Genomic DNA, 25,406 nt, shown 5'->3' with positions numbered 1-25,406 from the left:
CAATGGGCTGCTTTCACAGGCAGTTAAAGACCTTTCTATTTATCCTGGCATTTGCTATCAATATTGTCTTCTCTGCCCTCCCTTTTTAATGTTCTGGCTGCTGTAGTTGCTGAAATTGTACCTGGAGAGGCTTTAATTGCTGTAATTTATTGATTTTCGTGGCTCTTATGTACACAAAAAGGGTAAAAATCTTTGAAGGAGAAGGAGGAGGAGGATACGCCTAAAGAGGGGCTGCGTGAGAACTGAAATCTCAGCCAAGATTCAATTCTGGAACATGGTGGCGATGGCTGTAGTGAGCATGTGCAGAGTGACTTCTCTTTTTTTCCTCCCCAGCAGTCAGGAAACCAGGAGAGCCGCCCTGATCTCATACTTCTGGGCCTGGAGAAAATACTTCAAGATTATGAAGGATGCCCAAGCTGAGCTCGCCAGGATCAGATGAATTAAGCACTTTACAAAATGGGTTCTTAAAGGGGCCTGCCATAAAAGAGGCTTACCAACTGATAATAATCGGATATGTGGTTTTCAAAGGGGCTCAAGTCTCAGAACACCTCCTTTTCTAAAGGGTGCTCTGGATGGGAAGGTTTCAAGAAGGGGGGGACTAGAGGGACACCCCCCAAAATCCTCTCCCAAGGTGCTTGCTGTTGCCTCCGCCTGGGGTGAGGCAGAGGTGCCTTGGAGCAGCAATCTCAGCCACTGCTCGGAGGGGTAAAGGGAGCGGTTCTTGAAGAGCCCAGGAGGCTGGGAAAAGCTAACGCAGGGGACCAGGAATGCAAAGAGGCTGGGGCTGAGCAAACAACGAGCTGGGTCTTGTTTGGGTAAGAGCATCCCTCCCAGTACTCCAAGCTGGGGGAAGGGGACTGGGGGAGACTTACAACTGATTTACACCTCCTCCTCCTCCACTCTTCTGGGCACCCCCTGCCTCATTCCAGCAGAGCCCTCCACACCCAACCCAGCACCATTCCAGCATCCGAGCCCATCCGCCTCCCTAAGAGCAGATTGTATAAACATCCTCCCCTGTGTGCCAGCCTCTAGCATCTACAAAATCCAGCGTGAGGGGGTCATGACTCAGGGGGTGTTGGCAGGGTGGCGCAAAACCCGGTGTCCTGAGAGAAAGGGGCCCCCAAGATGATTTGAAAGGGAGTGGGGCAAGAAAGTGTACTTGAGGGGTAATTTTGAACCCAAGCGAAAAGGCTCTGCAGAGCTTGTTTTCTGAATTTCAGGCCGCTAGAGCCATTCTTTGCTACAGTTCCAATGAGGAGGACTGAAAGCTGGGTTGTAGTTTTTGGTTTATTTTTTTCAAGTAGCAAGAATTAGAGGTGCTGGATCTCACCCCTGTGTAAAAGCCACACCCTCTGAGCTCAGTCTCCTAATCCCAAATATGTAAAGGTGGGCTGAGCGGTTCCTTAGATATTTTTTAAACTCTGCACATGCCCAGAGGCACTCTTTTATATTAATCCTCATGCTCCAGAGAGCACTCAGGCTTAGCACTCAAAACAGCTTTTTTTGAGATGATAAGGACTAAACACCTTTCATAATCCAGATGGCTGAGGTTTTCAGGGTGGGATTTTTAAATGCAAGCTTCCTACAACAAGCGAGCAAGAATGTGCACAGAACCGGGCTTCAGGATTTATTCCAGGTTAAATTAGCCTGGAATAAAATATCACCATCTGGTGTGTGTGTGTGTGTGTGTGTGTGTGGACGAAAAGAGGTGCGACTGAGTCCAGGATGGCACCCTTCTCCACAGTTCCTCTTCTGTATTTGACGGGGGGGGGGGGGTAAGGAACTCGCACATTATTTTTCCTCCCTTAATTACGTTCCAAATCACCTCACCCTGCCCATGAGTCACTTAAGAACGGTCAAGTCACTGCTGAGCAAGAAAGAGTGCCAGGAAACGAGGATCGGTGCCAAGAGAGGATGGGGAGGATATGAGTGGGGTGGGGGGGAGCAGGGAACAGCAGCAGTCCTGGGAAGGTGGAAGCAGTGGCGTAGCGTGGGGGGTGCAGGGGGGGCCGGCCGCACCGGGCGCAACATCTGGGGGTTAGGGTTAGGGGGTGCAAATCCACGGGTTAGGGGGCGCAAATCCATGGGTTAGGGGGGGCAAATTACTTGCCTTTCCCCGGGTGCTGACAACCCACGCTACGCCACTGGGTGGAAGCGCAGAGAGTTGGGTGGGGGAGAGGAGAAAGAAGGGGGGTCACACGCTTTATGTTGCGGTGACCCCAAGGGAGACCCTAGATCTTGCCAAGGGGCTCTGTGGCATATTAATTGGAGAGGCGGTGCAGAATGCGGGCGGTGTCAGAGGGGAGGATGGAGAAGGCAAAGATGGGGTCTTTGACTCGTCCCCATTAGGAGACGCTTACACCCCAACCCCAGACTTTTCCAACTACTAAGCTGAATTCCTTGCAAAGAAGAGATACCTATCCAGTAACACAGAGAACTATTCCCAGTCCCTGCACCCCACCCTGATCTACTAGGTCCACCCCCCCCCCGTTCTCTCCACCTCCCCTAGAACTGAACCTGGCCGCCGCCAACCCCACCACCCCGCCCCATTCATTTGGGGCTCTCTCTTCCCTGGGATTGGAGAAGAGAACGCATGGCGCCTTTCCTGGTCCCGAAAGGTGGTTGGCTAAAAGGGATCGGGTAGAAAAGAAGGATCATCTGCCACAAAACGCCACGCACGGAGAAAGAAAAGAGACCTTTCTGCGGGGCGAGGTGGCAGGCTGGCTGCTTCCAAAAACGGGGGGAGGGGGGCAGATCGCAGGTGCAAGGCGACCCCCCCCCACCTCTCTTCGCCACCAAATCCTTCCTCCCGCGGACGCGTAAAAGTTGCCAGAAACTTGGGAAGGGAGGGACTTGCGGAGAAGAGCAGGTGGATCCGACGCTTAAACCCGCGGAGGGGGAGGAATTAAGACCGGGGAAGCTTCCTCGGTGGGCAAAGAGGTGTTTTGGGGAAAGGGGGTGGCCGAAAGCGCAGGGAGATCCCGGGCGAGCTGCGCTGCCCTTCCCGGCGGCTGCGCTCGGTCTCTTTCTTTCTTCTCACCCCGGGGCGCGCGCGCCCGGGCTCCCGCTTTCCCTTTCCATTCCCGGCTGGCAAAGGAAGCAGCCTTCGCCGCCGCGATCGGGGGTCTTCCCCGAGCCCCTTACCTGAGCAGGCGAGCAGAAAGAGCCCCAGCACGAGGGCGCGCAGAAGGAGCGCAGGCGGGGATCCAGCGGAGCCCATGGTACGCCTTTGGTGCGTCCGAGAGGAGCTGCAGCCACCGACTCCGGCACCCCAGCCGCCGCCGCCAGCTCGCCCCCTCCGGCCCGGCGAGACGGCCCGCCCCCGACCCGCCCCCAGCGGCTCAGCGCCAGCCCCAGCCGCGCCCCCCGGGTCTGCGGGAGAGCGAGCGAGCGAGCGAGCGGCTCCCCAGCCGGCGGAGGCCGCAGGGGAGACGGTCGCCAGCTCGGCGCGCGATCCGAGCCCCCTCTCCTCGGAAGTAAGCTCTGTGGAATTCAACGGAGCTTACTCCCAGGTAAAGGGGGTTGCCGTCACTCCGCCGTCCCGCTTTTCCGCGCCGAGATCCGCTCCCCCACCTACGCCCGCCCCTCTCCCTCGGGGCTTGGTTTCTAAAAAGCGAGGTGTTGGGACTCAGTCCTCCTTTGCGCAGGGCTTCGTTGGACCCGGATTTCAGGCCCGGAGCCTCTCTCTTTTTGCCAAATAATATTTCTTAGTTTTCCAGTTTTTTAACAGACCATTGCCAAATTAAATCAAATTTAATAAAAAATTCCCAGAATGGTTTCCTCCTCCTAGATGCGTCCCTAGTTTTCCCGTTTGCGTAAATATTCCATATTTATCTCAACTCACATTTCAGTCCGTATATACAATTTGCAATTATTTTTTAATTTGTATTATTTTTTACTTCCCGTTATCCATCAGCTGTCAATTTATCAATTCCTGCTCCTATAGTTACATTACAATATAACAACAATATCATATCCCCTTAAAATACAAATGAGGTTATACTTCCCCTTGCCTATCCACTTTTAAGCACCGAGATTGAGACCTAGAAATAAGAAGAGAGGACCTCTGAGCAAGTGCAGAGTGTCGTTCTTTTCTTGATGCATAAAGCTGTCACTCAAGCTGATGCTTTGTGTGCTGTAATAAAACACATGGAATCTTATGACAATAAATCTAGTCTTTCAGGTGCCAAAGATTCTTGGGGGCAGGGTGCTGCGCTCCAGAAATTAATATTGCTTTATACAGCCTATTTACCTATCTAAGTATTTTTACCTCCTCTTTTTCTTTTTGCTCAAATGGGTCTCCAAGGCAGTTTGGAATTAAACAACAGCAGCAACCCCAAATAGTGAAATATACTGTAGAATTGTAGCAAAGCAATGGTCATGGTAATAATAGCCGCAATTTATTTATATACCGGAGTTTCCATAAATACATCTGTGCTCAAAGCAGTTCACATAAGAAGCAGTCAAGTAAAAAACCTCCAATCGCATCCAAAAGTAAAATGGAATAAAATTGAAAGACTGTCTAAAATGCATTCGTGGCAAGAGGAAGAAGAAAACTCAGCTCAGACCAAGAACTTGGCTCATTTTTTACAGGTGGCTGGGAAGCCATGAAGGGAGGAAAGCCAGTCAAGCTTGAGTTCCATGCTCCGGGCACCACAACCAAGAAGGCCCTGAGGAACAATCTCGGCCTGGATCAAAGTCTCAGATTTCGCATGCAAGGGGTGAGCAGGTTCAGGCTGGCGGAAGAGGGGGCCCCGTCAAATCGCCTGGTCCCAGACAGTTTTAGAGCTTCATAGCAGCACTTCAAACTGAGCACTGAAGCCAATGCAAATTGAACAGAAGTTTCGCAAACCACAGTCAGTTCTCTGGCTGAGGTTTGTGGAAACTTTTCAGAGACCGTCCCCACGCAAATGCGATGTAGTAATCTAATCTGGATGCGATCAAGGCACGAGCGGCAGAGGCTGGAGTTGCTTGTTTCAGTAAAAGGGTACAACTGAGCAGGCATGTTAACCAGTGCTGTGCAAATTCACTCCTAGACACTGCCGGATTTACGTATAAGCTAAACACGCTATAGCTTAGGGCCCCACTCTCTTGGGGGCCCCAAAAAAATTAAAGGAAAAAAAACCCTGGATGTACATTTCCAAAATATAAGATAAAAAAACAAATGAAACCTACATACAGCAACAGTGTTTTGTGTTGTGTAGGCTCCTATGATGTAGGTAATGGGCCCCGCCTGTATTTCACTATTAATATACAAGTGGTACCACAGGTTAAGTACTTAATTCGTTCCGGAGGTCCGTACTTAACCTGAAACTGTTCTTAACCTGAAGCACCACTTTAGCTAATGGGGCCTCCTGCTGTTGCCGCACCGCCAGAGCACAATTTCTCATCCTGAAGCAAAGTTCTTAACCTGAAGCACTATTTCTGGGTTAGCAGAGTCTGTAACCTGAAGCGTATGTAACCTGAAGCATATGTAACCCGAGGTACCACTGTACTTTTTCTTAATTGTATTTCAGTTCAACAATTACTTTGATAAAATACATATTTTGTTATGTGCAAATGGCGTTGAATACCTATTAGGTCCATAAACTAGCATATATTCAAGACGAAAAACAGCGACAATTTGTTATCGGCAAAGGACAGCTGGACATATAAAGGGCCCCATTAGCTTCAGTAGCTGAGGGCCTCATCAAACCTAAATCCGGCCCTGCTCCTAGACATAGCTGCAACCGGGATGTCCCGAGAGTTGCTCCAGCCTGCAAGCCTGAACTCTTCCAGAAGATGACTGTGTGGTCCTGTCTAGAACCAGCTGCATGCCTAATCCTAAAATCTCTCTCCTGCTCCTCAACAGATATCCCTTCTGCATTGTCCGCTAGATTAAGGCGAACTAATATCAGTGTCCTGGAAGAAGCAAAGATCACCAGTGTTGAAGCAATGATTCTTCAACATCAACTTCGTTGGACTGGTCATGTTGTGTGGATGCCTGATGATCGTCTTCCAAAGCAACTACTCTATTCAGAACTTAAAAATGGAAAGCGTAATACTTAAAAATAAACTATTCCGAACTTAAAAATGGAAAGTGGTCAACAAAAGAGGTTCAAAGACTGTCTCAAGGCAAATCTAAAAAAATGTACTGTAGTATAAATACCGACAACTGGGAAACACTGGCCTGTGAGCGCTCCAGTTGGAGAACAGCCTTTACTAAAGGTGTCATGGGCTTTGAAGACACTCGAACTCAGGACGCAAGGGAGAAACGTGCTAAGAGGAAGGCACGCTTGGCAAATCCACACCGTGATCAACTCCTGCCTGGAAACCAATGTCCCCACTGTGGAAGGACGTGTGGATCCAGAATTGGCCTCCACAGTCACTTCTGGACTCATTGTTAAAACTGTGTTTATGGAAGACAATCTTACTCAGCTACAAGTAATCGCCAAAGAAGAAGAAAGGCTATGTACACACCCAACATCTAAAGCATATTCAAAGCACATGGTTCCCCCCCCCCAAAAAAAAAAAATCATGGGAACTGTAGTTTGCCCCTCACGGAACTACAATTCTCAGCACCCTTAAACTACAGTTCCTAGGATTCTTTGGGGGGAATCTGCTAGACATGATGGCAGCGGTGGACTTGGGGCTCTCAAATTTCAGTGTGGTGCTAAAAATTCAGTGCTGGACTAGATGGGCCACTGGCCTGATGTATCAGGGCTCTTTTTAAGTCATGTGCTTTATGTGTACACAGCCTACGTCTTGGCTTGTGAGTCCCCATCCGGCCCTTTTAGGATCTCCGCAGCCTTCCTGGACTCTGATGGTAGAGGTAGAGTTCAGGTGTTACCAGCCTGCTCCTGCCGCCCGACCTCAAATTCCTGGGCAGCCTCTCCCAGTCGTTTCATGTAGATGTTAAATAGCATCAGGGACCTTGAAGGACTCTGACCAAGAACATGAACAGCAACTCCCCCCCCCCCTTTTGGAATCTCCCCAATTATGTTGGCTAAGTGAGAGAGGAAATATACGGAGTAAAATTATTAATTGGAGGAAGAAGGGGAAAAACAACTCTCACACATCTGGGTTTAGAGATACAGTCTGCTGGAAGACTTGGGCACTTTTTGGTTTTGAAAACAAGCATCTCTCCAGTGTATCTCCTGCTATATGTGAAAGGGGGAGAAGCTGGTCTATAATGATTAAATTAACTTATTGCAAAAGAATACTTATAGATCAACCTAATAGGCTCGTGGAAAAAATAAGGGGGGGCAGGTTTGCAATGTTTCGGAATAATAGGTTTAATGATAATGTTCATCCTTGTGTCACTTTCAAGTATGTTGTAAGACTAAGAGTATTTCCCCTTTATTTACTTTACTAGATCTAAAATTAACAAAGCTGCAAAATGAGAAAATAAGCAGCCCTCTTCCAAGAAACAAGCCTTCTGCGTTCTCAGATGTGTTGGCGCATGCCCTGGTCTCTCAGGGCTGCAAAAGACACTCTGCATGTGCTCAGAAGCGCTATTGATTATTACTACTTAATTCCAGCCCTCCACTCTCCATAGTGCTGACTCCAGGCTCCAAAACCTCCCTGCAGATTATCATCAGTCACCAATTCCACCATTGGCTCCCCACATAATTCACAATCCCGACCTCACCACTGACCCCCACCTTCTAAAGGAGCCGTTTTCAAACATCGTATCCTTAGAGAACCCTTCCCAGTGAACTTTTGAGCACACAGATGTTGCTATGGGGGGCATATAGGGCAGAGACCCCCAAATATTTTCCTGAGTTCCCCAAGCGATTCTGGGTTGGCAGTGAATTCAGGAGGAATCGAATTGGCAGTGTTCTGGATTGCTGAGCAAGATATTAATTTGGGCGCAATAAATTAATTTCAGATGGCTTTATCTAGAGATGATTTGGGATAATGAAGGGAATAAATGAAGGGGAACTGAACTGATTTTGAGCAGGGTCTTTGGGGAAGTTAATTAGGGAGAAATGAATGAAAGGGTAACTGATTAGAGAGGGTGATTTGGGATGCGGCACAAATTAATTGAAGTGTTTATCTGGGGTGATTTGGACGGAAGATTAGTTGTGACATCTAAATTCTAAATTTGCATTTATACATCTAAATTACCAGAAGGCCAGAACTACAAAGGCTCTTGGAAGAGCGACTACATTAATTAAGGCATCAGCTTTTTGCAAACTTTCAGAACCACAGTGTCTGATGAAGTCCACAAAAAGCCGATGCCATAATACGTTTGTTAAAATTCCACAAGGCTCTTTTGTCATATACATATATGTACATAGAAAAATATTTACATATAAATCCACGTATGAAAATGTAAACAAAATTGTTCCTATGGAGCCATGCCTTGCCACGGAAGGAAACGTTGCAGAAGATTCTATGGCACATAGCTCATACGGACCGTTTTCCAAAACTTTCTTGCATCGCCTCTTGCAGAAAGAAGTCGGCAATCAGTATGATTTTTTTTTTTCTTTCTCTCACGGAAGCTTATGCATTATTACTAATTTTCTCCTTGAGAAACTCCCCATAGTCTCTCAGAGAATCCAGGGTTGGCTGGCTCTATCTACCATTAGTTAGAGGCTTCTGTTTCCAGGCACCTGAGGTTGGATGTTATGAGAAAATGGTAGTGATTTAATACATTGCTATTGTATTTTTACTGCCAGGGAGAGGTGCTTGCTGGATTTGCTGCCTCAGGGGTCAAAATGGCCCTGGACATTTGCTGTTCTGCCTCAGACAGCCTCAGGTACCAAAATGTTTTGGGCTGGGCTGGGCTGGGCACCTCTTCAGCATCCCTTATTTATCTTCTCTGGGACACGTCCTCCATGCATCTGGAGGCTTAACTTTGCTGCGCCATTCAGTGGTTAAGCCAAAACGCCTTCACAAAATTTGGCCAAACAACATCAGACACAACATTTGGAAACAGAAATCCCAAATGTCAATGTTGCTTTTCCTCACAGCATTTGAAACCTGAGCACCTTAGACTTGTTCGTATATATCTTCATTGTTTTCATTATGGCAGGTGCCGTCCAACCGAAAATTTCAAAAGGCTAAAAGCAGGAAACACCATTGCATGTCAGCGACGAAATAATGCCAGACAGCATTGCATGTCAGATATTGTGTACCAAATAATTAAACTGGGTTATCGGTATATTTACGGCCAGCATCAAACCTTCTGGAAATATTTGATTAATCAGAGAATGCTAGGGCGATACTGAGCATTAGCGTTTAGAGAATTCTGAGGGAGGAGGGAATTCATTTCAGTTTTAGCCAACCCATCTGCACTGTTAAAATAAAGCATTATTACACCACTCTAAGCAGGCATGCCTTCTCCCAAAGAATCCTGGGTATTGTAGTATGTTAAAGGTATCCGGGGGTTGTTAGGAGACCCCATTTCCCAGAGTTCCCTGGGAAGAGAGGTTGTTTGTTGAACCACTCTTGAGAACTGCAACTCTGTGAAGGGAACTGGGGTCAAAAAGACTCCTGCATTTCACCCTGAACAAACTGCAACTCCCAAGATTCAATGGGGGACGCCATGGCTGTTTAAGGTGCCATGATACTTCTTTAAATGCAATTCACAGATGGGGCCTAAGGCGGTGGGGGCGCTGTTTCAATGCCTCACGTTTGAGGAATTAGTTCTATTACTGGCATGCAGGATATTCCTTTTTTCACATCCCCCTGCTGTAAAAACTCCTTTGCACCCCCACACGGCCTTGCCCCCTTCTGGCCCGGGTATCCCAGCAAGCCGCTGGGCTCTGCTGCAAGGTCGGAAATCTCTCCTACCCTTTGCTATCTGGCTAACCTGGGTCAGCAGCTGTTTAATTGCGGTCCGGATGAATCCTACGGCAAACGGACAGCCCAGCTGTCCCAAGCAGATAGGACCAGCTCAAGGCTAGCCAGGCAAAACAGGAAAAAAAAGAAGGTTGGGTAAACAAACTGGGCTGCGGACCTGGGAATTCCCTGCACGGTCTCTCATGCCTGTATTTTCTCTTCCCAGGTGGGGAGGAGGGGGCAATTCGCAGTATTTATTCCATTGCATTTGCACCAGGAAGACAGCAGGCAGAGGAGGGTGAAACAGATTCTTCCCTCATTCGGATCCAAACTGGAGAACTGCTTTGAAGTGAAACAACATCAGAGATCCGATCATGTTTTGGCCGCAAGCCAATCTTCGTCTCCCATCTCAAAGCCGGAGGAGACTCACAAAGGCTTTAAGTTGGAGGCCAGGCAGTCAACTCCACACCATGCTTTCAAAGCGCTGCGATGCCACTTTAAACGGCCTCCCCCAGAGTATTCTGGGAACTGTAGTTTGTTACACGCTACCCAGGCTTGTGCCCCGGGGAGGTCACTTCAGTCATAGCTGTCAACTTTTCCCTTTTCTCGTGAGGAATCCTATTTGGAATAAGGGAATTTCCCTTTTAAAAAAGGGAAACGTTGACAGCTCTGCACTTCAGTGTTGCTAACACGGTGGCTTGACTTCACCCCTGGAAGCACACTCCATTGTTTCTCGAGACTGATGCCAACAGACAGACTTCCCCCAAAGGATTCTGGGAGCTGCAGTTTGTCAAGGGTGCAGAGTGTTGTGAGGAGAACCCTGTTCTCCATGCAGAGCTACAGTTACCAGAGTTCCCTGTGAAGAGGGATTGCTTGTTAAACCGCTCGGCGAATTGTAGCTCTGGGAGGGGAACAGGGGTCTCCTAACAACTCCCAGCACCCTTGACAAACTATAACTCCCAGGGGGAGGGAGCCATTTAAAGCAGAATTCTAGTGTTGCGAATGCATGATGCCAGCAAGGACTCAGCTTTTGTCAAGGTCAGGAGTCAGCAACCCTTTTCAGCCGTGGGCTGGTCCACCATCCCTCAGACCTTGTGGGGAGCCGGACTATATTTTGAAAATAAATAAATAAACGAATTCCTATGCTCCTCAAATAACCCAGAGATCCATTTTAAATAAAAGCATACATTCTACTCATGTAAAAACACCAGGCAGGCCCCACAAATAACCCAGAGGCACATTTTAAATAAAAGGACACATTCTACTCATGTAAAAACACATTGATTCCAGGTCTGTCTGCGGGCCAGATTGAGAAGGCGATTGGGCCGGATCCGGCCCCTGGGCCTTAGGTTGCCTACCCCTGGTCAAGGTCTTACCCACTGCAGGGGTTTGGACTAGAAAACCCATGGGGACCCCCCAACTCTACAATTCTATGAACTCCCATCAACAGTAAGCCTGCCAAGTCACTGGGTCACAGTTCCTACCACAATATTGAGCTGTATTTTTCCCCCCAATTTCCATTTAAATTACAGCAATCATTTCTCTATGGGCATCTATAACACAAACCAGCACATGCAGATGTGATGAGAGAATCCTTTGATATCTTTTCTGGCTGTGGGTAAGTGTTCGCTCAAAGGGTGCTAACCTTGACTGCTGCCCAAATGTTTCTGTTTCCATTCTTCCTTTTTAATGATAAAAGGGAAATTTCCCTCAGTATTGAAAAGCATTGTAACAAAAGGGGAGGGGGATTTCCTTTAACTTCTTAGGAAACAGCAAGCAGGTGGCGTTCTAATTTTGCCCATTTCAAGAAAGCTAGGCTTTCTGTTCTTGTAACTCGCGCCTCCAAAATGAGCTGATTTAAAGGATTTCTATCTGCTCACACTTTTTTATTTTAAGTGTTTATTTATACTTTTCAAGTTTATACATTTCGTTAGTTTTACAATCAATTTAACATTTCAAAGTTTGACTTCCTTCCCCCTCTTCCTGCGGTTCCTTAAATTTGTTTTTTAATATCTTCTGCATAACCAAATTCATTTAAGTTGCTCATTTAATTATCTACTTTAAATATACACTCTTATGAAACTGCAGGTTATTACAGTAATCCTGCCAATGTTTTTATCTGTTTGCAATTTATCCGTAAATATCCAACAAACCATTTCCACTCTTTTATAAAAAGTTTGTTATCTTGACTTCTTATTCTTACGATAAGTTTCGCCATTTCTGCACATTCCATAAGTTTTTGTATCCTTTGTATCCGTTGCTGGGACTTCTGCTTCTTTCCACTTTGGGGCGAGTAGCGTTCTTGCTGCCGACAGGTAATTCTGTCCCTATAATTCCCCAAAGAAAAGATTCTGGGTTTGTTTGTTTTTTACAAAAGTTATTTTGAACATCCTTTTCAATTCATTATATATCGTTTCCTAGTAAGCTTTAACTTTACTACAAGACCACCACGTATCTGCTCACACTTGTCTGCCTCAGCCTGTCGCATTGAGGAGAAGAACTTGTACAAAGTTCCGAATCTCCCACCATAAGAAGGAGCCTCTCTTTGCTGTAGAATCATAGAATTGTAGTGTTGGGAGGGACTAAGAAGGAATCCTTTGCAGGAATCCTTTGCTTAACGTGGGGCTCAGACCCATGACCCTGAGATTAAGAGTCTTATGCTCCTAGGTTCCAAAATCCCAAAGGAGCAGAAAATGTTGTTGTTGTTTAGTCGTTTAGTTGTGTCCGACTCTTTGTGACCCCATGGACCAGAGCACGCCAGGCACTCCTGTCTTCCACTGCCTCCCACTTTTGGTCAAACTCATGCTGGTAGCTTCGAGAACACTGTCCAACCATCTCGTCCTCTGTCGTCCCCTTCTCCTTGTGCCCTCCATCTTTCCCAACATCAGGGTCTTTTCCAGGGAGTCTTCTCTTCTCATGAGGTGGCCAAAGTATTGGAGCCTCAGCTTCAGGATCGGTCCTTCCAGTGAGCACTCAGGGCTGATTTCCTTCAGAATAGATAGGTTTGGTCTTCTTGCAGTCCATGGGACTCTCAAGAATCTCATCCAGCACCATAATTCAAAAGCATCAATTCTTTGGCGATCCGCCTTCTTTATGGTCCAGGTCTCACTTCCATACATCGCTACGGGGAAAACCATAGCTTTAACTATACGGAGCAAAAAATACTCTTTATGTATGCAACAGCAGCCACACGGATTTTAGCAGCCCAGAGATGGAAACATGAAAGAGTCCCTATCAGAGAGGAATGGCAAACCAAGCTATTGGACTACAGTGGCACCTCGGGTTAAGTACTTAATTCGTTCTGGAGGTCTGTTCTTAACCTGAAACTGTTCTTAACCTGAAGCTAATGAGGCTTCCTGCTGCCACCGGAGCATGATTTCTGTTCTCATCCTGAAGCAAAGTTGTTAACCTGAAGCACTATTTCTGGGTTAGCGGAGTCTGTAACCTGAAGCATATGTAACCTGAAGCGCATGTAACCCGAGGTACCACTGTATGCTGAAATGGCAAAACTGACTGGAAAGCTCAGGAACCAGACGACAAAGACTTTAAGGGAAAAAATGGGAGGGGGGGGATTTATAATTTATTTTGGAGACCACTGTAAGCAGATGGAAACATCAGCAGGATTTTAATGACTCTTGTAACGTAACATACACTATGGGCAATATGGAAAGATGCAAAATAGAGATTATGAAATAATATGCAGTTGAAATTTTCGACAATAGGACCCAGGGAGGGGATGGTGGGAAGCCTCGAGATTCAAAGAAATTTCTTTATACATATATGTATAAAATCAAATAAAAATATTTTTAATAATAATAATAATAGTCTCATGCTCCTGTACTGCAGGGGTTGGACTATTTGACCCTTGGTCCCCTTTCAACTCTACAAGTCTATGATTCTATGACTGCCAGACCCTTTTATTAGAAGGGCGATTTGGTGTGTGTTGCTGTTGGCCTGCGGCGAGGAGACTGCAAGCGCTCCCCTCTTTCTTGTGGCTGTTTGGTGGTTTTAGTGCACTTTGCTGTGAAATCCCCTTTCCTATGGAAGGAAATTTACAAACCTTTGACATTTCAGAAGGCCAGAAAGAGGAAGGCTGGTTGCAAATAAGCGCTGGGGTGTGGCAAAATCCTAGGATTCAGGTCCGTGTTCTGTCATACTAATGACAAATAATAATTTAATTTTGTTGTTGTTGTTTAGTCATTTAGTCGTGTCCGACTCTTTGTGACCCCATGGACCAGAGCACGCCAGGCACTCCTGTCTTCCACTGCCTCCCGCAGTTTAGGTCAAACTCATGCTGGTAGCTTCGAGAACACTGTCCAACCATCTCGTCCTCTGCCGTCCCCTTCTCCTTGTGCCCTCCATCTTTCCCAACATCAGGGTCTTTTCCAGGGAGTCTTATCTTCTCATGAGGTGGTCAAAGTATTTGAGCCTCAGGTTCAGGATCTGTCCTTCCAGTGAGCACTCAGGGCTGATTTCCTTCAGAATGGATAGGTTTGATCTTCTTGCAGTCCATGGGACTCTCAAGAGTCTCCTCCAGCACCATAATTCAAAAGCATCAATTCTTCGGCGATCAGCCTTCTTTATGGTCCAGCTCTCACTTCCAAACATCACTACTGGGAAAACCATAGCTTTTACTATACGGACCTTTGTCGGCAAGGTGATGTCTCTGCTTTTTAAGATGCTGTCTAGGTTTGTCATTGCTTTTCTCCCAAGAAGCAGGCGTCAGTTAATTTCGTGACTGCTGTCACCATCTGCAGTGATCATGGAGCCCAAGAAAGTAAAATCTCTCACTGCCTCCATTTCTTCCTCTTCTATTTGCCAGGAGATGATGGGACCAGCGGCCATGATCTTAGCTTTGTTGATGTTGAGCTTCAGACCATATTTTGCGCTCTCCTCTTTCACCTTCAGTAAAAGGTTCTTTAATTCCTCCTCACTTGCTGCCATCAAGGTTGTGTCTTATATATATAAAAAATACCAAGATTCCTTCACTGAGCAATACAGGCTCAGAGAGAAAAAAGGGTGAACCCAGTCAGACCTGTGCTCCATCTACCTTAGTATGGCCTGCCCTGGCTGGAAGCAGCTTTCCAGGGCTCCGCGCAAGCAATGCCCCCAGCCCTACCTAGAGATATCTGGATTAAAACCTGGGGCTTTTCTGTGTGGAAAGCAGATGCTCTTGCACTGAGCTATGGCGTTTTGCCCAACTAGGAGTTGTGAAAAGGGGGTGAGGCAGATATAGGTAGGGATGAGGAACCCCTTAGACCCTTTCAGGAAATTTGGGGGTCTTAACGCAATTAATGTGTCCTCAAAATGTCGCTCCCCATAAAACCAAGTCACCAGCCAAGGCTCTAGACCTCCCCCCGCCCCGGCTGCCTTTTGCTGGCCAGGGAAGACATTTTGTAATCTTGGCAGGCTTCTACCTCGCTAAGTAGTCGATGTTTTATTTAAAGGCTGTGTTTTATCAGTAGCTGCGGCCTCTGTTGTAGTTGTTGGATATATTGTTTTGAACGCCGAGTGTGATTTTAAAGTGTTGCCATCCGCCCAGAATAGGGCATAGGCGTTTCAAGGGCAGATAGACATTTCTGCATGAGAAGAGCTTTGGGTTTTGACGCCATATTTTGTGGGAGGGGAGGGTTGTCCCTGCAGTTCACCAGAAACGCATCAAGGGATCTTTTGACGATAAGACCAGGCGTGGCAGGCAGGCTTTCCCGGATTATAGTTTGACCGCAATGGCCCACTTTGAGTGCGTTTCTGATGGATTCCGGAGGCATGAGGGGCAATACTGAGCACAGACCCTCCTAGTGCCCCTATTTTCCAGGGACAGTCCTGGATTTACAGAAGCCATGCCGGTTTCTTATATGATGCCGGAATATCCCGCTTTTCCTTAGGACGTCCCTATTTTGATTGGAGAAACGTTGGAGGGTATGGAATAGGACTCCCCTATTGAAAGTGAGGAGGAATTAAAGAACCTTTTAATGAGGGTGAAAGAGGAGAGCGCAAAATATGTTCTGAAGCTCAACATCAAAAAAACGAAGATCATGGCCTCTGGTCCCATCACCTCCTGGCAAATAGAAGGGGAAGAAATGGAGGCAGTGAGAGATTTTACTTTCTTGGGCTCCCTGATCACTGCAGATGGTGACAGCAGCCACGAAATTAAAAGTCGCCTACTTCTTGGGAGAAAAGCAATGACAAACCTAGACAGCATCTTAAAAAGCAGAGACATCACCTTGCCGACAAAAGTCTGTATAATTAAAGCTATGGTTTTCCTAGTAGTGATGTATGGAAGTGAGAGCTGGACCATAAGGAAGGTTGATAGCTGAATAATTGATGCTTTTGAATTATGGTGCTGGAGGAGACTCTTGGAGAAACTTTGGAGGGTATGGAATAGGACATCCCTATTTTCATTGGAGAAATGTTGGAGGGTTTGCTGAGGCAGAGCAGTTTACACTGCTTAGTGCTGTATAAACCGAGTGAGCAACACACTCTAGAATCTGACCCACAATCCTCTGCAGTGCTGCTCCTTGACAGGCACTCATGGGCTCCTTGGACAAAGGATCCCTGAAGGTAGAAACTTTGAAAACCTGTTATCTTGATGTAGGAACAGAAGCCAGGAGGTCTGTCCATCTCTAGGCTGTGACCTCTCTTTGCCACTAGCACGCCGGAGCTTGCCCCCTCGCTTTCCCAGTCAGCAGGGAAGCAGAGCCTGCATTTTGCACATTCCAGTAATGTTCCACTGGAATGAAGCAACACTGCGGCCCCCACAACCTTTGGATAAAGGTCGCTCTCCTGTCGGGGGGGGGGGGATAAGGAGGGAGTCCTGGTTTCGGCTAAGACCGGTGTCTCCAGGGATGTGAGACAGGCCTCCTGCTCAAACTCTCCCCTCCGACTTAACGCCCGACACATCCGCATGGTGACACATTTAAAGCAGCGTCTTTAAACACTCGTGGTTTCTCGCCAAAGAATCTTGGGAACTGTAGTTTGTCCGGGGTGCCAAAAATGGCCAGGAGAACCCCTCACAGGACTATGATTCCCAGAGTTCATAGGGAAGAGGGTTGGATCTGTGAACTGCAGCTGTTGTGTATTGGGTTTAACACATTTTATGTTACAAGGTTGGGACGCGGGTGGCGCTGTGGGTTAAACCACAGAGCCTAGGATTTGCCGATCAGAAGGTCGGCGGTTTGAAGGTCGGCGACGGGGTGAGCTCCCGTTGTTCTGTCCCTGCTCGTGCCAACCTAGCAGCTCGAAAGCACGTCAAAGTGCAAGTAGATAAATAGGTACCACTCCGGCAGGAAGGTAGACGCTGTTTCCGTGGGCTGCTCTGGTTCGCCAGGAGCGGCTTAGTCATGCTGCCACATGACCTGGAAGCTGTATGCCGGCTCCCTCGGCCAATAAAGCGAGATGAGCGCCACAATCCCAGAGTCGGCTATGACTGGACCTAATGGTCAGGGGTCCCTTTACCTTTACCTTTATGTTACAAGGTGCGTTCTACCATTCATATAAGTGTTGGTTGACCAAACTGCGGGAGGCAGTGGAAGACAGGAGTGCCTGGCGTGCTCTGCTCCATGGGGTCACAAAGAGTCGGACACAACTAAAGGACTAAACAACAACAACAACAATCTGTTTACTTTCATATATTTCTGACATGATATCTAGAAATCAGATCCCTGTTTGGGAACCAAGGGGACCTGCTTGCTGCTGCTGCCGCTGTTAGGAATTGCAATTCAATATTTTGTTTTTTGTTTACCTGGCACTGTGCTGTATTTCTGAAGGGCTGTGTTATCTTTATGGATTTGCCTTGTTGCAAACTGCCCTGTGGTTCCTGCAAAAGGACAGAATGGAAACCATCTGAATAAAATGAAGAAAGGCATTGGCGTTCACGATTCTACAGCCGCCAAGGTTACTTTGAACCAATCGCTGTCTGCCTCTGGACATAACACTAAGCCCTGGTTTGTTTAGGTTATCTCTCGGGCTCACCTATCTTCCAAGGTTATTGGGAGGACAAAGGAAGGAGTTCTGCGGACGCTGCCCTGAGCACCTTGAAGAGAGGGTGGATGTTTCTGTTTATGATGATGTTTAAGAGGACGAGTTGTGAGACAAAACCCTGACATTTGACCCAGTGAGATGTACATTTTTAGAACCCACCCAATTTTTGTGATTGTAAAGGGGGCTGCTAATCATTTTTATTGTTGTAGATGAAAATTGTGTTTGCATAGATAAACATATGCAATTGGTTCCAAATTTATCCATCGTTTAAAAGAATAACCCGAACTCATGTTTGATCCTGGCACAATGCAAACACATTGGAAGGTTGCAAGTGGCTTTAAACTGTTTGTTTTTTAATGGTTGCAACTCTCCCTGGGACCGTAGGGTGAAGGGGGTGTAATAAATTAAAATAATAGGAATAGTAGTGCCCTGATTCCACTTGTATGGAAGATCACCTGGGTAGCTGATGTACACATCAGCATCATCTGGTTGGCAGCTATGAGACCCGTTTTGAGAAGGGATGGGTCTTATCAGCCCAAGGGCCAAATTCCTTACTAAGGAAGCTTCCAGGGGCCGCATTCTAATGACGGGCAGGGCTACCCGCAAAAGCGGACAGAGCAAGGAATAGAAAATTTTCCTGCGTATGGTAAAATAGTTTAAAAACAGACACACATGCACGCACCGCTGAATCAAGGATGCACTGCGTTCAGGCAAAGACATTCAGGGTGCAAGGCAGGACCTGTGAGGGGCGTGGCTTAGCAAGAGGAGGTGTGGCCTGGGGATAATTCCAAAGTCCAGACGGAGATACCTGGTGCCCCACTTCTACTAAGGTTCCCCGCCCATGGAGTCAATGGTGATGGGATTCTATCCAGCCTCCGCAAAGGCTGCCCACAAGCCGCTGCTTCCTCAACTTTTCCTTTTGTGATTGGAAGTCCAGGAGCTTTCCCAGCTGCGGTCTGGGGACCCCCAGTGGTCTGTGGACTTCATCCATGTCAGGGGCATAGCTGTCAACTTTTCCCTTTTATTGTGAGGAATCCTATTCGGAATAAGGGAATTTCCTTTTAAAAAAGGGAAATGTTGACAGCTATGGTCAGGGGTCAGCAATTTTTTTTCTGCCGGGGGCCAGTCCACTGTCCCTCAGACCTTGTGGGGGGGGGGGGCGCGGACTATACTTTAGAAAAAAATATGAACGAATTCCTATGCCCCACAAATAACCCAGAGATACATTTTAAATGGGACGCAGGTGGCGCTGTGGGTTAAAGCCTCAGCGCCTAGGACTTGCCGATCGAAAGGTCGGCGGTTCGAATCCCTGCGGCGGGGTGCGCTCCCGCTGCTCGGTCCCAGCGCCTGCCAACCTAGCAGTTCGAAAGCACCTCCGGGTGCAAGTAGATAAATAGGGACCGCTTACCAGCGGGAAGGTAAACGGCGTTTCCGTGTGCGGCTCTGGCTCGCCAGAGCAGCGATGTCACGCTGGCCACGTGACCCAGAAGTGTCTCCGGACAGCGCTGGCCCCTGGCCTCTTGAGTGAGATGGGCGCACAACCCCAGAGTCTGTCAAGACTGGCCCGTACGGGCAGGGGTACCTTTACCTTTACCTTTACATTTTAAATAAAAGGACACATTCTACTCATGTAAAAACACCAGGCAAGCCCCACAAACAACCCAGAGATGCATTTTAAATAAAAGGACACATTCTACTCATGTAAAAACACACTGATTTCCAGACTGTCCGCAGGCCGGATTTAGAAGGCGATTGGGCCGGATCTGGCCCCCGGGCCCTAGTTTGCCTACTCATGATCCTGGTGGTCTGTGGCATATCCAAGTGAAATATTTATATAGGTTTTTTAATTGTACTTCTTTGCTCCTTTTATTTATGACGTTGCATTTTACTGCGTTGCAATTTGAGCCCTGCAGAATGCAGGCTTTAACGCAGGCAAAAGCCCAGTACAAGAAACGAAGGAAGCGATAGAAGTGCGATTAAAAATCGCACGGCATGTAGCACAGCGCATTACAGATGCTACGACAGATGGGGGAAGCCGCTAAGTGGTCCGCCAAGAGACCCTTGGCTATTTTCAAGTGGTCTGGGGAAATAGAAAAGGATTGGGGACCGTAAAAATAAAATATTTGGCTTTCTTTTGTTTGGGAACCGCTGCTTTAGGGAATGACTGTTGCTGATCCTTTGTATACCTGAGGCTATAATGTGGTTATGGCTCACCTTCACTGATAAACTGGCTTAAGTCAACTATGAGTCTTTCACTAACAATTGAGTAACCACAGGCAGCCTTCGCACAGCTAAGATGGAGGAGGGAGGGGCAAGGCTTGTAGGTCAGATGGCTAGACTTCCAGAAACATACATGCTTCACTGCAGCGTGTTAACTGGCCATAAAGGGATCTTTATCTCCAGCAGGAGATTACCACAGGTCAGCAGTGCGCTGAACTGAAGAAAATTTGCACACGGGCGATGTTTTTGCCTTGTTTGAGAACTGGATCCCGGGACTTTGTTGGTGAAAGGTTCTGGACATTCCTATTCAACGCCTGCGTGCAAAGCATTAATTTATCTGAAAGCTGGCACCGCATAATTCCTAAAAGGGCAAGCCTGGGAGTCCCCGGTTCAAATTTCACCAGACCTACATACTCTCTAGGCAGCCTTAAGACCAATCCACTCAGCCTTGGATCCTACGTCTTCAAAATAAATAGGTTTGCTGATAAAAACAACAGTACCGGCCTCTTTCACTGTGATGTGATAAAGATTACTGCTGTGAAAATGTTTAATTACAATTTCTATTCCACCTTTTCTCCAAAAAGCTTGTATACGTGGTTACGCCTCCCTGATTTATACTCAAAACAATCCTGGGAGGAAGAGAGGCTGTGACTGGCCCAAGGCTGAGTGGCGGAATTTGAACTCAGATCAAAAAAACATTGATTCCCAGACCGTCCACCGGCCGGATTTAGGCACGGTTGGGCCGGATCCAGCCCCCGGGCCCTAGTTTGCTTACCCATGACTAAGAGCTTTGGTCGCTGTGACTGCATGTATGGGTTGCAGAATATGGGTTGCTACGATTTCCAGAGTGCTTTAACAACCAGTCCCTTCCCCTGGGAATTCTGGGAACTGTAGTTCTGAGAGGAGGGAAGGCATCTCCTAAAACAACTCTCAGCGCCCTTCGCAAACTGCAGCTCCCAGAATACTTGGGGGCGGGGAGAAGCCACAAGTGTTTAAAGCAGCATTGCAGTGCTTTCAAGGCATGGTGTGAATGTGGCGACACCCTCTCCTTTCCAGAACATTCCTGGTATCTGCAGCTCCCGGATCGAGAGAGGGGAAAGTGCAGGAAGGCCATAATTTGGAGGAGAATGTCATATGGCCAACGGAGAATTGATGGTGAAGGAAGGTGAGGACAGGTGACCTCACCTAGGCCCGAAGTCACCCCCCCCCCCCAAAGCAGGCTCAAAGCTTCTCAAAGCTTTTCAAAATCATTTTCTCAGCAGCTAAGCATCAGAAACATTCCGCTCTGCTGTTGTAGCACCCTGCTTGTGGTTAACGCTTAGCTGGAATGAAATATTCAACGCAGCAATAGAGAAATTAAAATAATAATTTATTTGTCAGACAAATAAATATGAGGCACAGTGGTATATGGTTACCAAGCTCTGGCCTGGCCTCCTGCCATTCTGGCCAGCACTTATATTTCCTTAATCCAGCCCCCTTGCTCCTCCTGTGGCTGCCTCTGTCCAATCAGCCTGGTTGAAATTCCTATTGGCTGTTTGCTAGAACCAATCACAAAAGATACACCCATTTCCTCTTGTCCTTTTATGGGAAACAAAAAGCTATATATTCTTCTATCTATAAATGACAAATAAGTAGTCATATATCTTACATGTGTCTCAACAAGGAACCTTAATTACCAGCTCACCTCGCCCTATTGCCCTCCAAAACAAATGGTTAATCTTAAATTTTTATCTTAAACAGATGTCAAGGATCATCATTGAAAGATCTCCTTCCTTTGGAGGTCTCTAAACAAAAGCTTGACAACCATATGTATGCTCTAATGATGTTTCCTGCTTGGCAGGGGGGGCTAGGCTGGTGGCTGATGGCCCCTGTGATCTCTTCCAACTATATGAAATAAGAATCTAGCATAAGGATTTAACATTTCTTAGCTTCTAATTCCTTTGCATAATTACATTTAAGCCAATATATTTAATACATAACATAGATAGCTTTTTAAAAGGAAAAGAAATCTTAAAAGGATCTCAGTTTAAGAAAGAAACAACTTTAGAAAAAGACTTCCCAAAATACTCTCTTCCTTTCTGCCAGCTAGATGCTTTTCCATTGCTCTTGACCTTTGAACCTTAGGAAAATATGGCTCAAGTTTAATGGGAGGCACATGGTTTTATTTTACTATTTACCCACTCTTAATTATGTTTTTCTCTGCTTTTTTATCTTCTGTAATATGTAGGGTCAGTGTAACCTTGGCTGTCAGCCTGTAATTCCCTTTTTACTTTGAGAATTGTTTTCTGCTATAAATCAGGGGGCCCCCTTGTCTAGGAGGAAAAACATTGCCAAGGTTCTTAGGCAGCTGCTCTTCTGCCTGGCATGAAACATTTGAAGATCTTTAAGCTCATTTTAAAATACAGGCCCTGATCAAGCCTCAATAAAAATGCAGGCTATGATTAGATGCCTCACTGTAACAAAGGTAGAGAACAGTCCATTGTTTCCCAGGCCTTTCTCATGCCTCCAGGCCTTGCTAAAGAACCACATTGCAATTTACTTTCTGTCCGGGAACCATGCCAGAACAAGAGATTGAAACATATCTGAACACACTGAAACTCCTTTCCTGGGAAGAGTCCAATAGTCCCAAGACAGCTTTCTGTTCATGCTCAGAGGACTCCTGAGGGAGGAGAAAGGAGGAGGGAACTGGAAAGGGGTATATATGCTTGTGCACATGATTGTGAACTCCGTGCATGCTTTTTGTGACTTATCACACGTGCTCCTTCTACCAGTTCATGGATGGTAGAAATAAAACCTTTTTCTCCGAAACTATTCCTTGAGTGTCTGTTGACTCCCACTTCCCTTTCCCAGGCGCAATATTTTTCCCACCCGAGGGCAAAGCCTCATAAGGCTACATTTCTTGGTGCGATTGGCCGGGAAAAACAGATTCCCTGAGGATAAGGGATGTGGGTTCAAGGCGTCCCTGTGGTGAACAGCTCGGTTTGTGTCAGCAGTTCCAGTGCACATCCTGCCAAGTTCGTGGGAGGAATTGCCACCCGTTCCTGAGTGGACACACTGCAAGAACCGGAGAAAAAGCAACGGCCGAAAGAAGGTACCTCGAGGACAAAGGTAAGCTCCACAGGGTTAGGTGGGAGCAAAGAGAGTTTGATCAGCTCCGCCAGCAGGGTAGAAGAAGTGCCACTGGTTTTGGTTTTGCCCAGAAAAAGCAGTAAAGGGTCTGCTGGGCCCCGGTCGAAGCTGTGAAGCACTGCCGGTTGTGGTTTGGTTTTGTGGTAAAAAAAAGGGGATTGGGGGAGGTGCATGGGTTTTTTTCTGAATGTGCGTGTGGGGACACTCCAGTGAATGTTTTGAGTGCGTGAGACGTTGAAAGCAACGTGTGGTCTGTGACTGAGTGAGAGAAATGACGTTAGGAGGAGGGAGTGTCCCAGTATCCCAAGTGTTCCAGGGTCCCAGGCTACAATGGAGGCACGGGAAGCTGACCCTCCAACATTTCTCTGATGAAAATAGAGACGCCCCATCCGACATTTCTCCGATGAAAAGGGGACGTCCTAAGGAAAAGCGGGACATTCCAGGATCAAATCAGAAACTAGGGCGGCTTCTGTACATCGGGGACTGTCCCTGGAAAACAGGAGACTTGGAGGGTCTGTTAATCTCTGCATTAAATGACACTATAGGTATGCCCTCATTCCTTCGTCTTGGTGTTATGTACTGAGTTGAATAGGATTCAGAATGCAGCAGTCTGATTGGTCCTGGAACAATAGGGTCCAGAATGTAGCAGTCTGATTGGTCCACAGGAGCCACCCAATCCAATTGCAGGTGGAAGTGAATCCGCAACCTGATTGGCCTACAGGAGAATCCCAGAATTAGCCAATCACGTGGGGCCATTGTGTAAATAATGTATATAAAGCAGACATTCTGGGGGAACTTCCATTCCTCCTCACTACTATGAGCTGAATAAAGAGCATGAAATCCACTCTCGACTCACTTGGGGACCACCACAACAACCACAGCGCCACCTAAAATTCCCTGGGCACCTGTGCCATTTTTTCCACAGGTGCTGCAGAAGAGAGAAGAGGTTTCTTCATTTCTCTGGCTTGCTGTCCTGCTGCCAACCTGTTTTTCCTTTCTCCCCTGAGTAACATAAAAGGAGGATTACCATCCCTTCCCCGCCCCTTCAAATCTGGGAAGGCCTGCAAATGTTCAGCGAAGGCATGTGTAGTATTCAGCCAGAGCTGCCGCCTGGCCTTCCTGCGCCCTCTTAGAGTAGGCCTGGGCCTCTGCCATGTAGGGTTGGCATGCTCAGGGATTAGGGGCATAGACAGGTTGGCCGGCTGCCAGCCGCGAGGGCTCGGTCCATGAAGGAATCTCCCCTCCGCTGGGCGCTCTTCCCACAATGTTCCTTCTCTCCCCCCTCTCCCCTTCCTCCCCTCAGGTTGCCAGTGGCTACGGCAAAGTTTTGCACATGGAGGAGGCCTGGCACTCTTCTGCCCCCACCCCCACCCCCGGACCAATCACTGGGATTAACTCCCTTTGGCCTAGGGAAGGTCTGCATGAGCCAGCTGAACTTGCAGGGCACCTTGTGTTTGTGTGGAAAGAGAGAGAGAGAGAGATTGCAAAAGCGGACAGCACTTGTGTGCCAGGCGGATAGTAATGTGGGAGAGTACATGTGACCTGCAGTGTGTTTCTTATGGCCTACACATGCATCCATGTCCGTAGCTGGGAGAGAAATCAGAGTCAGTTCCCGCTTCAAGGCAAATCTTTCAAACCTGCGTTTCCTGGAACATGAGCCGAAACACAGGCGTACGTCAAAACTGGCGCTTTTATGAATTTTTTTGCGGTGCAGTCCCCCAGCCAGGTGTATACAAAGAGGCATATACTCAAGCAAAGCATGCTGTCAGAGCTGCCTCTAGGTCCCAGCTCACAGAGGACCAACGCTAGGCTGTAGTTATGTACAAAAGTCTTTATTGAGGTTCAGTTTCCATTTTAAAGCCGCAGCGCGCAGCTCTACGTCTCAACCCTAGACCGGCAAAGTCCCGTCTGAGTCTCCGCCCCTTCCACACCAGTTTAAGACTCTCGCCTTGCTCCACCTCTTCCTAAGTTCCTTTCTCCTCTGGGCCCTCCTGCCCGCTAGGGTTTCATCCTTTCTGGATTCCTCTGACGCTGACCCTGATGATTCTTCCCCCTCCTTCCGGCGGGCTTTAGGACCTGGTTCCCTATCCGGGCTACCTTCTGTGCCGCTCGCCTGTACATTTGAACTTGGCGCGCGCGCCCAGCCTGCAACTTTCCTCTTGACCGTTCCCTCGCTCTCCGATGGAGGCGTGGCCACCCCTGACTCATCTTCTCTCGCTGGTGGTGAATATGTGGGCTCTGACACCTGGGACTCCTCCCCCCCACTACGCTCTGGTGGGGAAGCTGGTCCTGATTTCCAACTGCTGCTC

At 47.5% G+C, this 25,406-nt stretch overlaps 1 protein-coding gene and 1 long non-coding RNA gene across 3 annotated transcripts in view; one reads left to right on the top strand and one right to left on the bottom strand.

Moving 5' to 3' along the window:
• The window catches only part of BCAM (basal cell adhesion molecule (Lutheran blood group)), a 62,244-nt gene extending 58,943 nt beyond the window's left edge, over nucleotides 1–3,301 (bottom strand). For both annotated transcript variants that reach the window (XM_079985502.1, XM_079985503.1), the window contains exon 1: nucleotides 3,145–3,301. In XM_079985502.1, the coding sequence (XP_079841628.1) occupies nucleotides 3,145–3,220 (76 nt within the window). In that variant the 5' untranslated portion in view covers nucleotides 3,221–3,301. The remainder of the gene's footprint in view (nucleotides 1–3,144) is intronic.
• A 17,823-nt stretch (nucleotides 3,302–21,124) lies between these two features.
• LOC307221437 lies at nucleotides 21,125–23,363 on the top strand. Its single transcript, XR_013841411.1, has 2 exons — nucleotides 21,125–21,258; nucleotides 22,433–23,363. It is a non-coding gene; the product is annotated as an uncharacterized lncRNA (long non-coding RNA).
• The last annotated feature ends 2,043 nt before the right edge of the window (nucleotides 23,364–25,406 follow it).

Source organism: Podarcis cretensis (assembly GCF_951804945.1).
Source record: "Podarcis cretensis genome assembly, chromosome: 8".
Taxonomy (NCBI): Eukaryota; Metazoa; Chordata; class Lepidosauria; order Squamata; family Lacertidae; genus Podarcis; species Podarcis cretensis.
The sequence above is the reverse complement of the archived record's forward strand: the minus strand, read 5'-3'. Positions and strand labels throughout refer to the sequence as shown.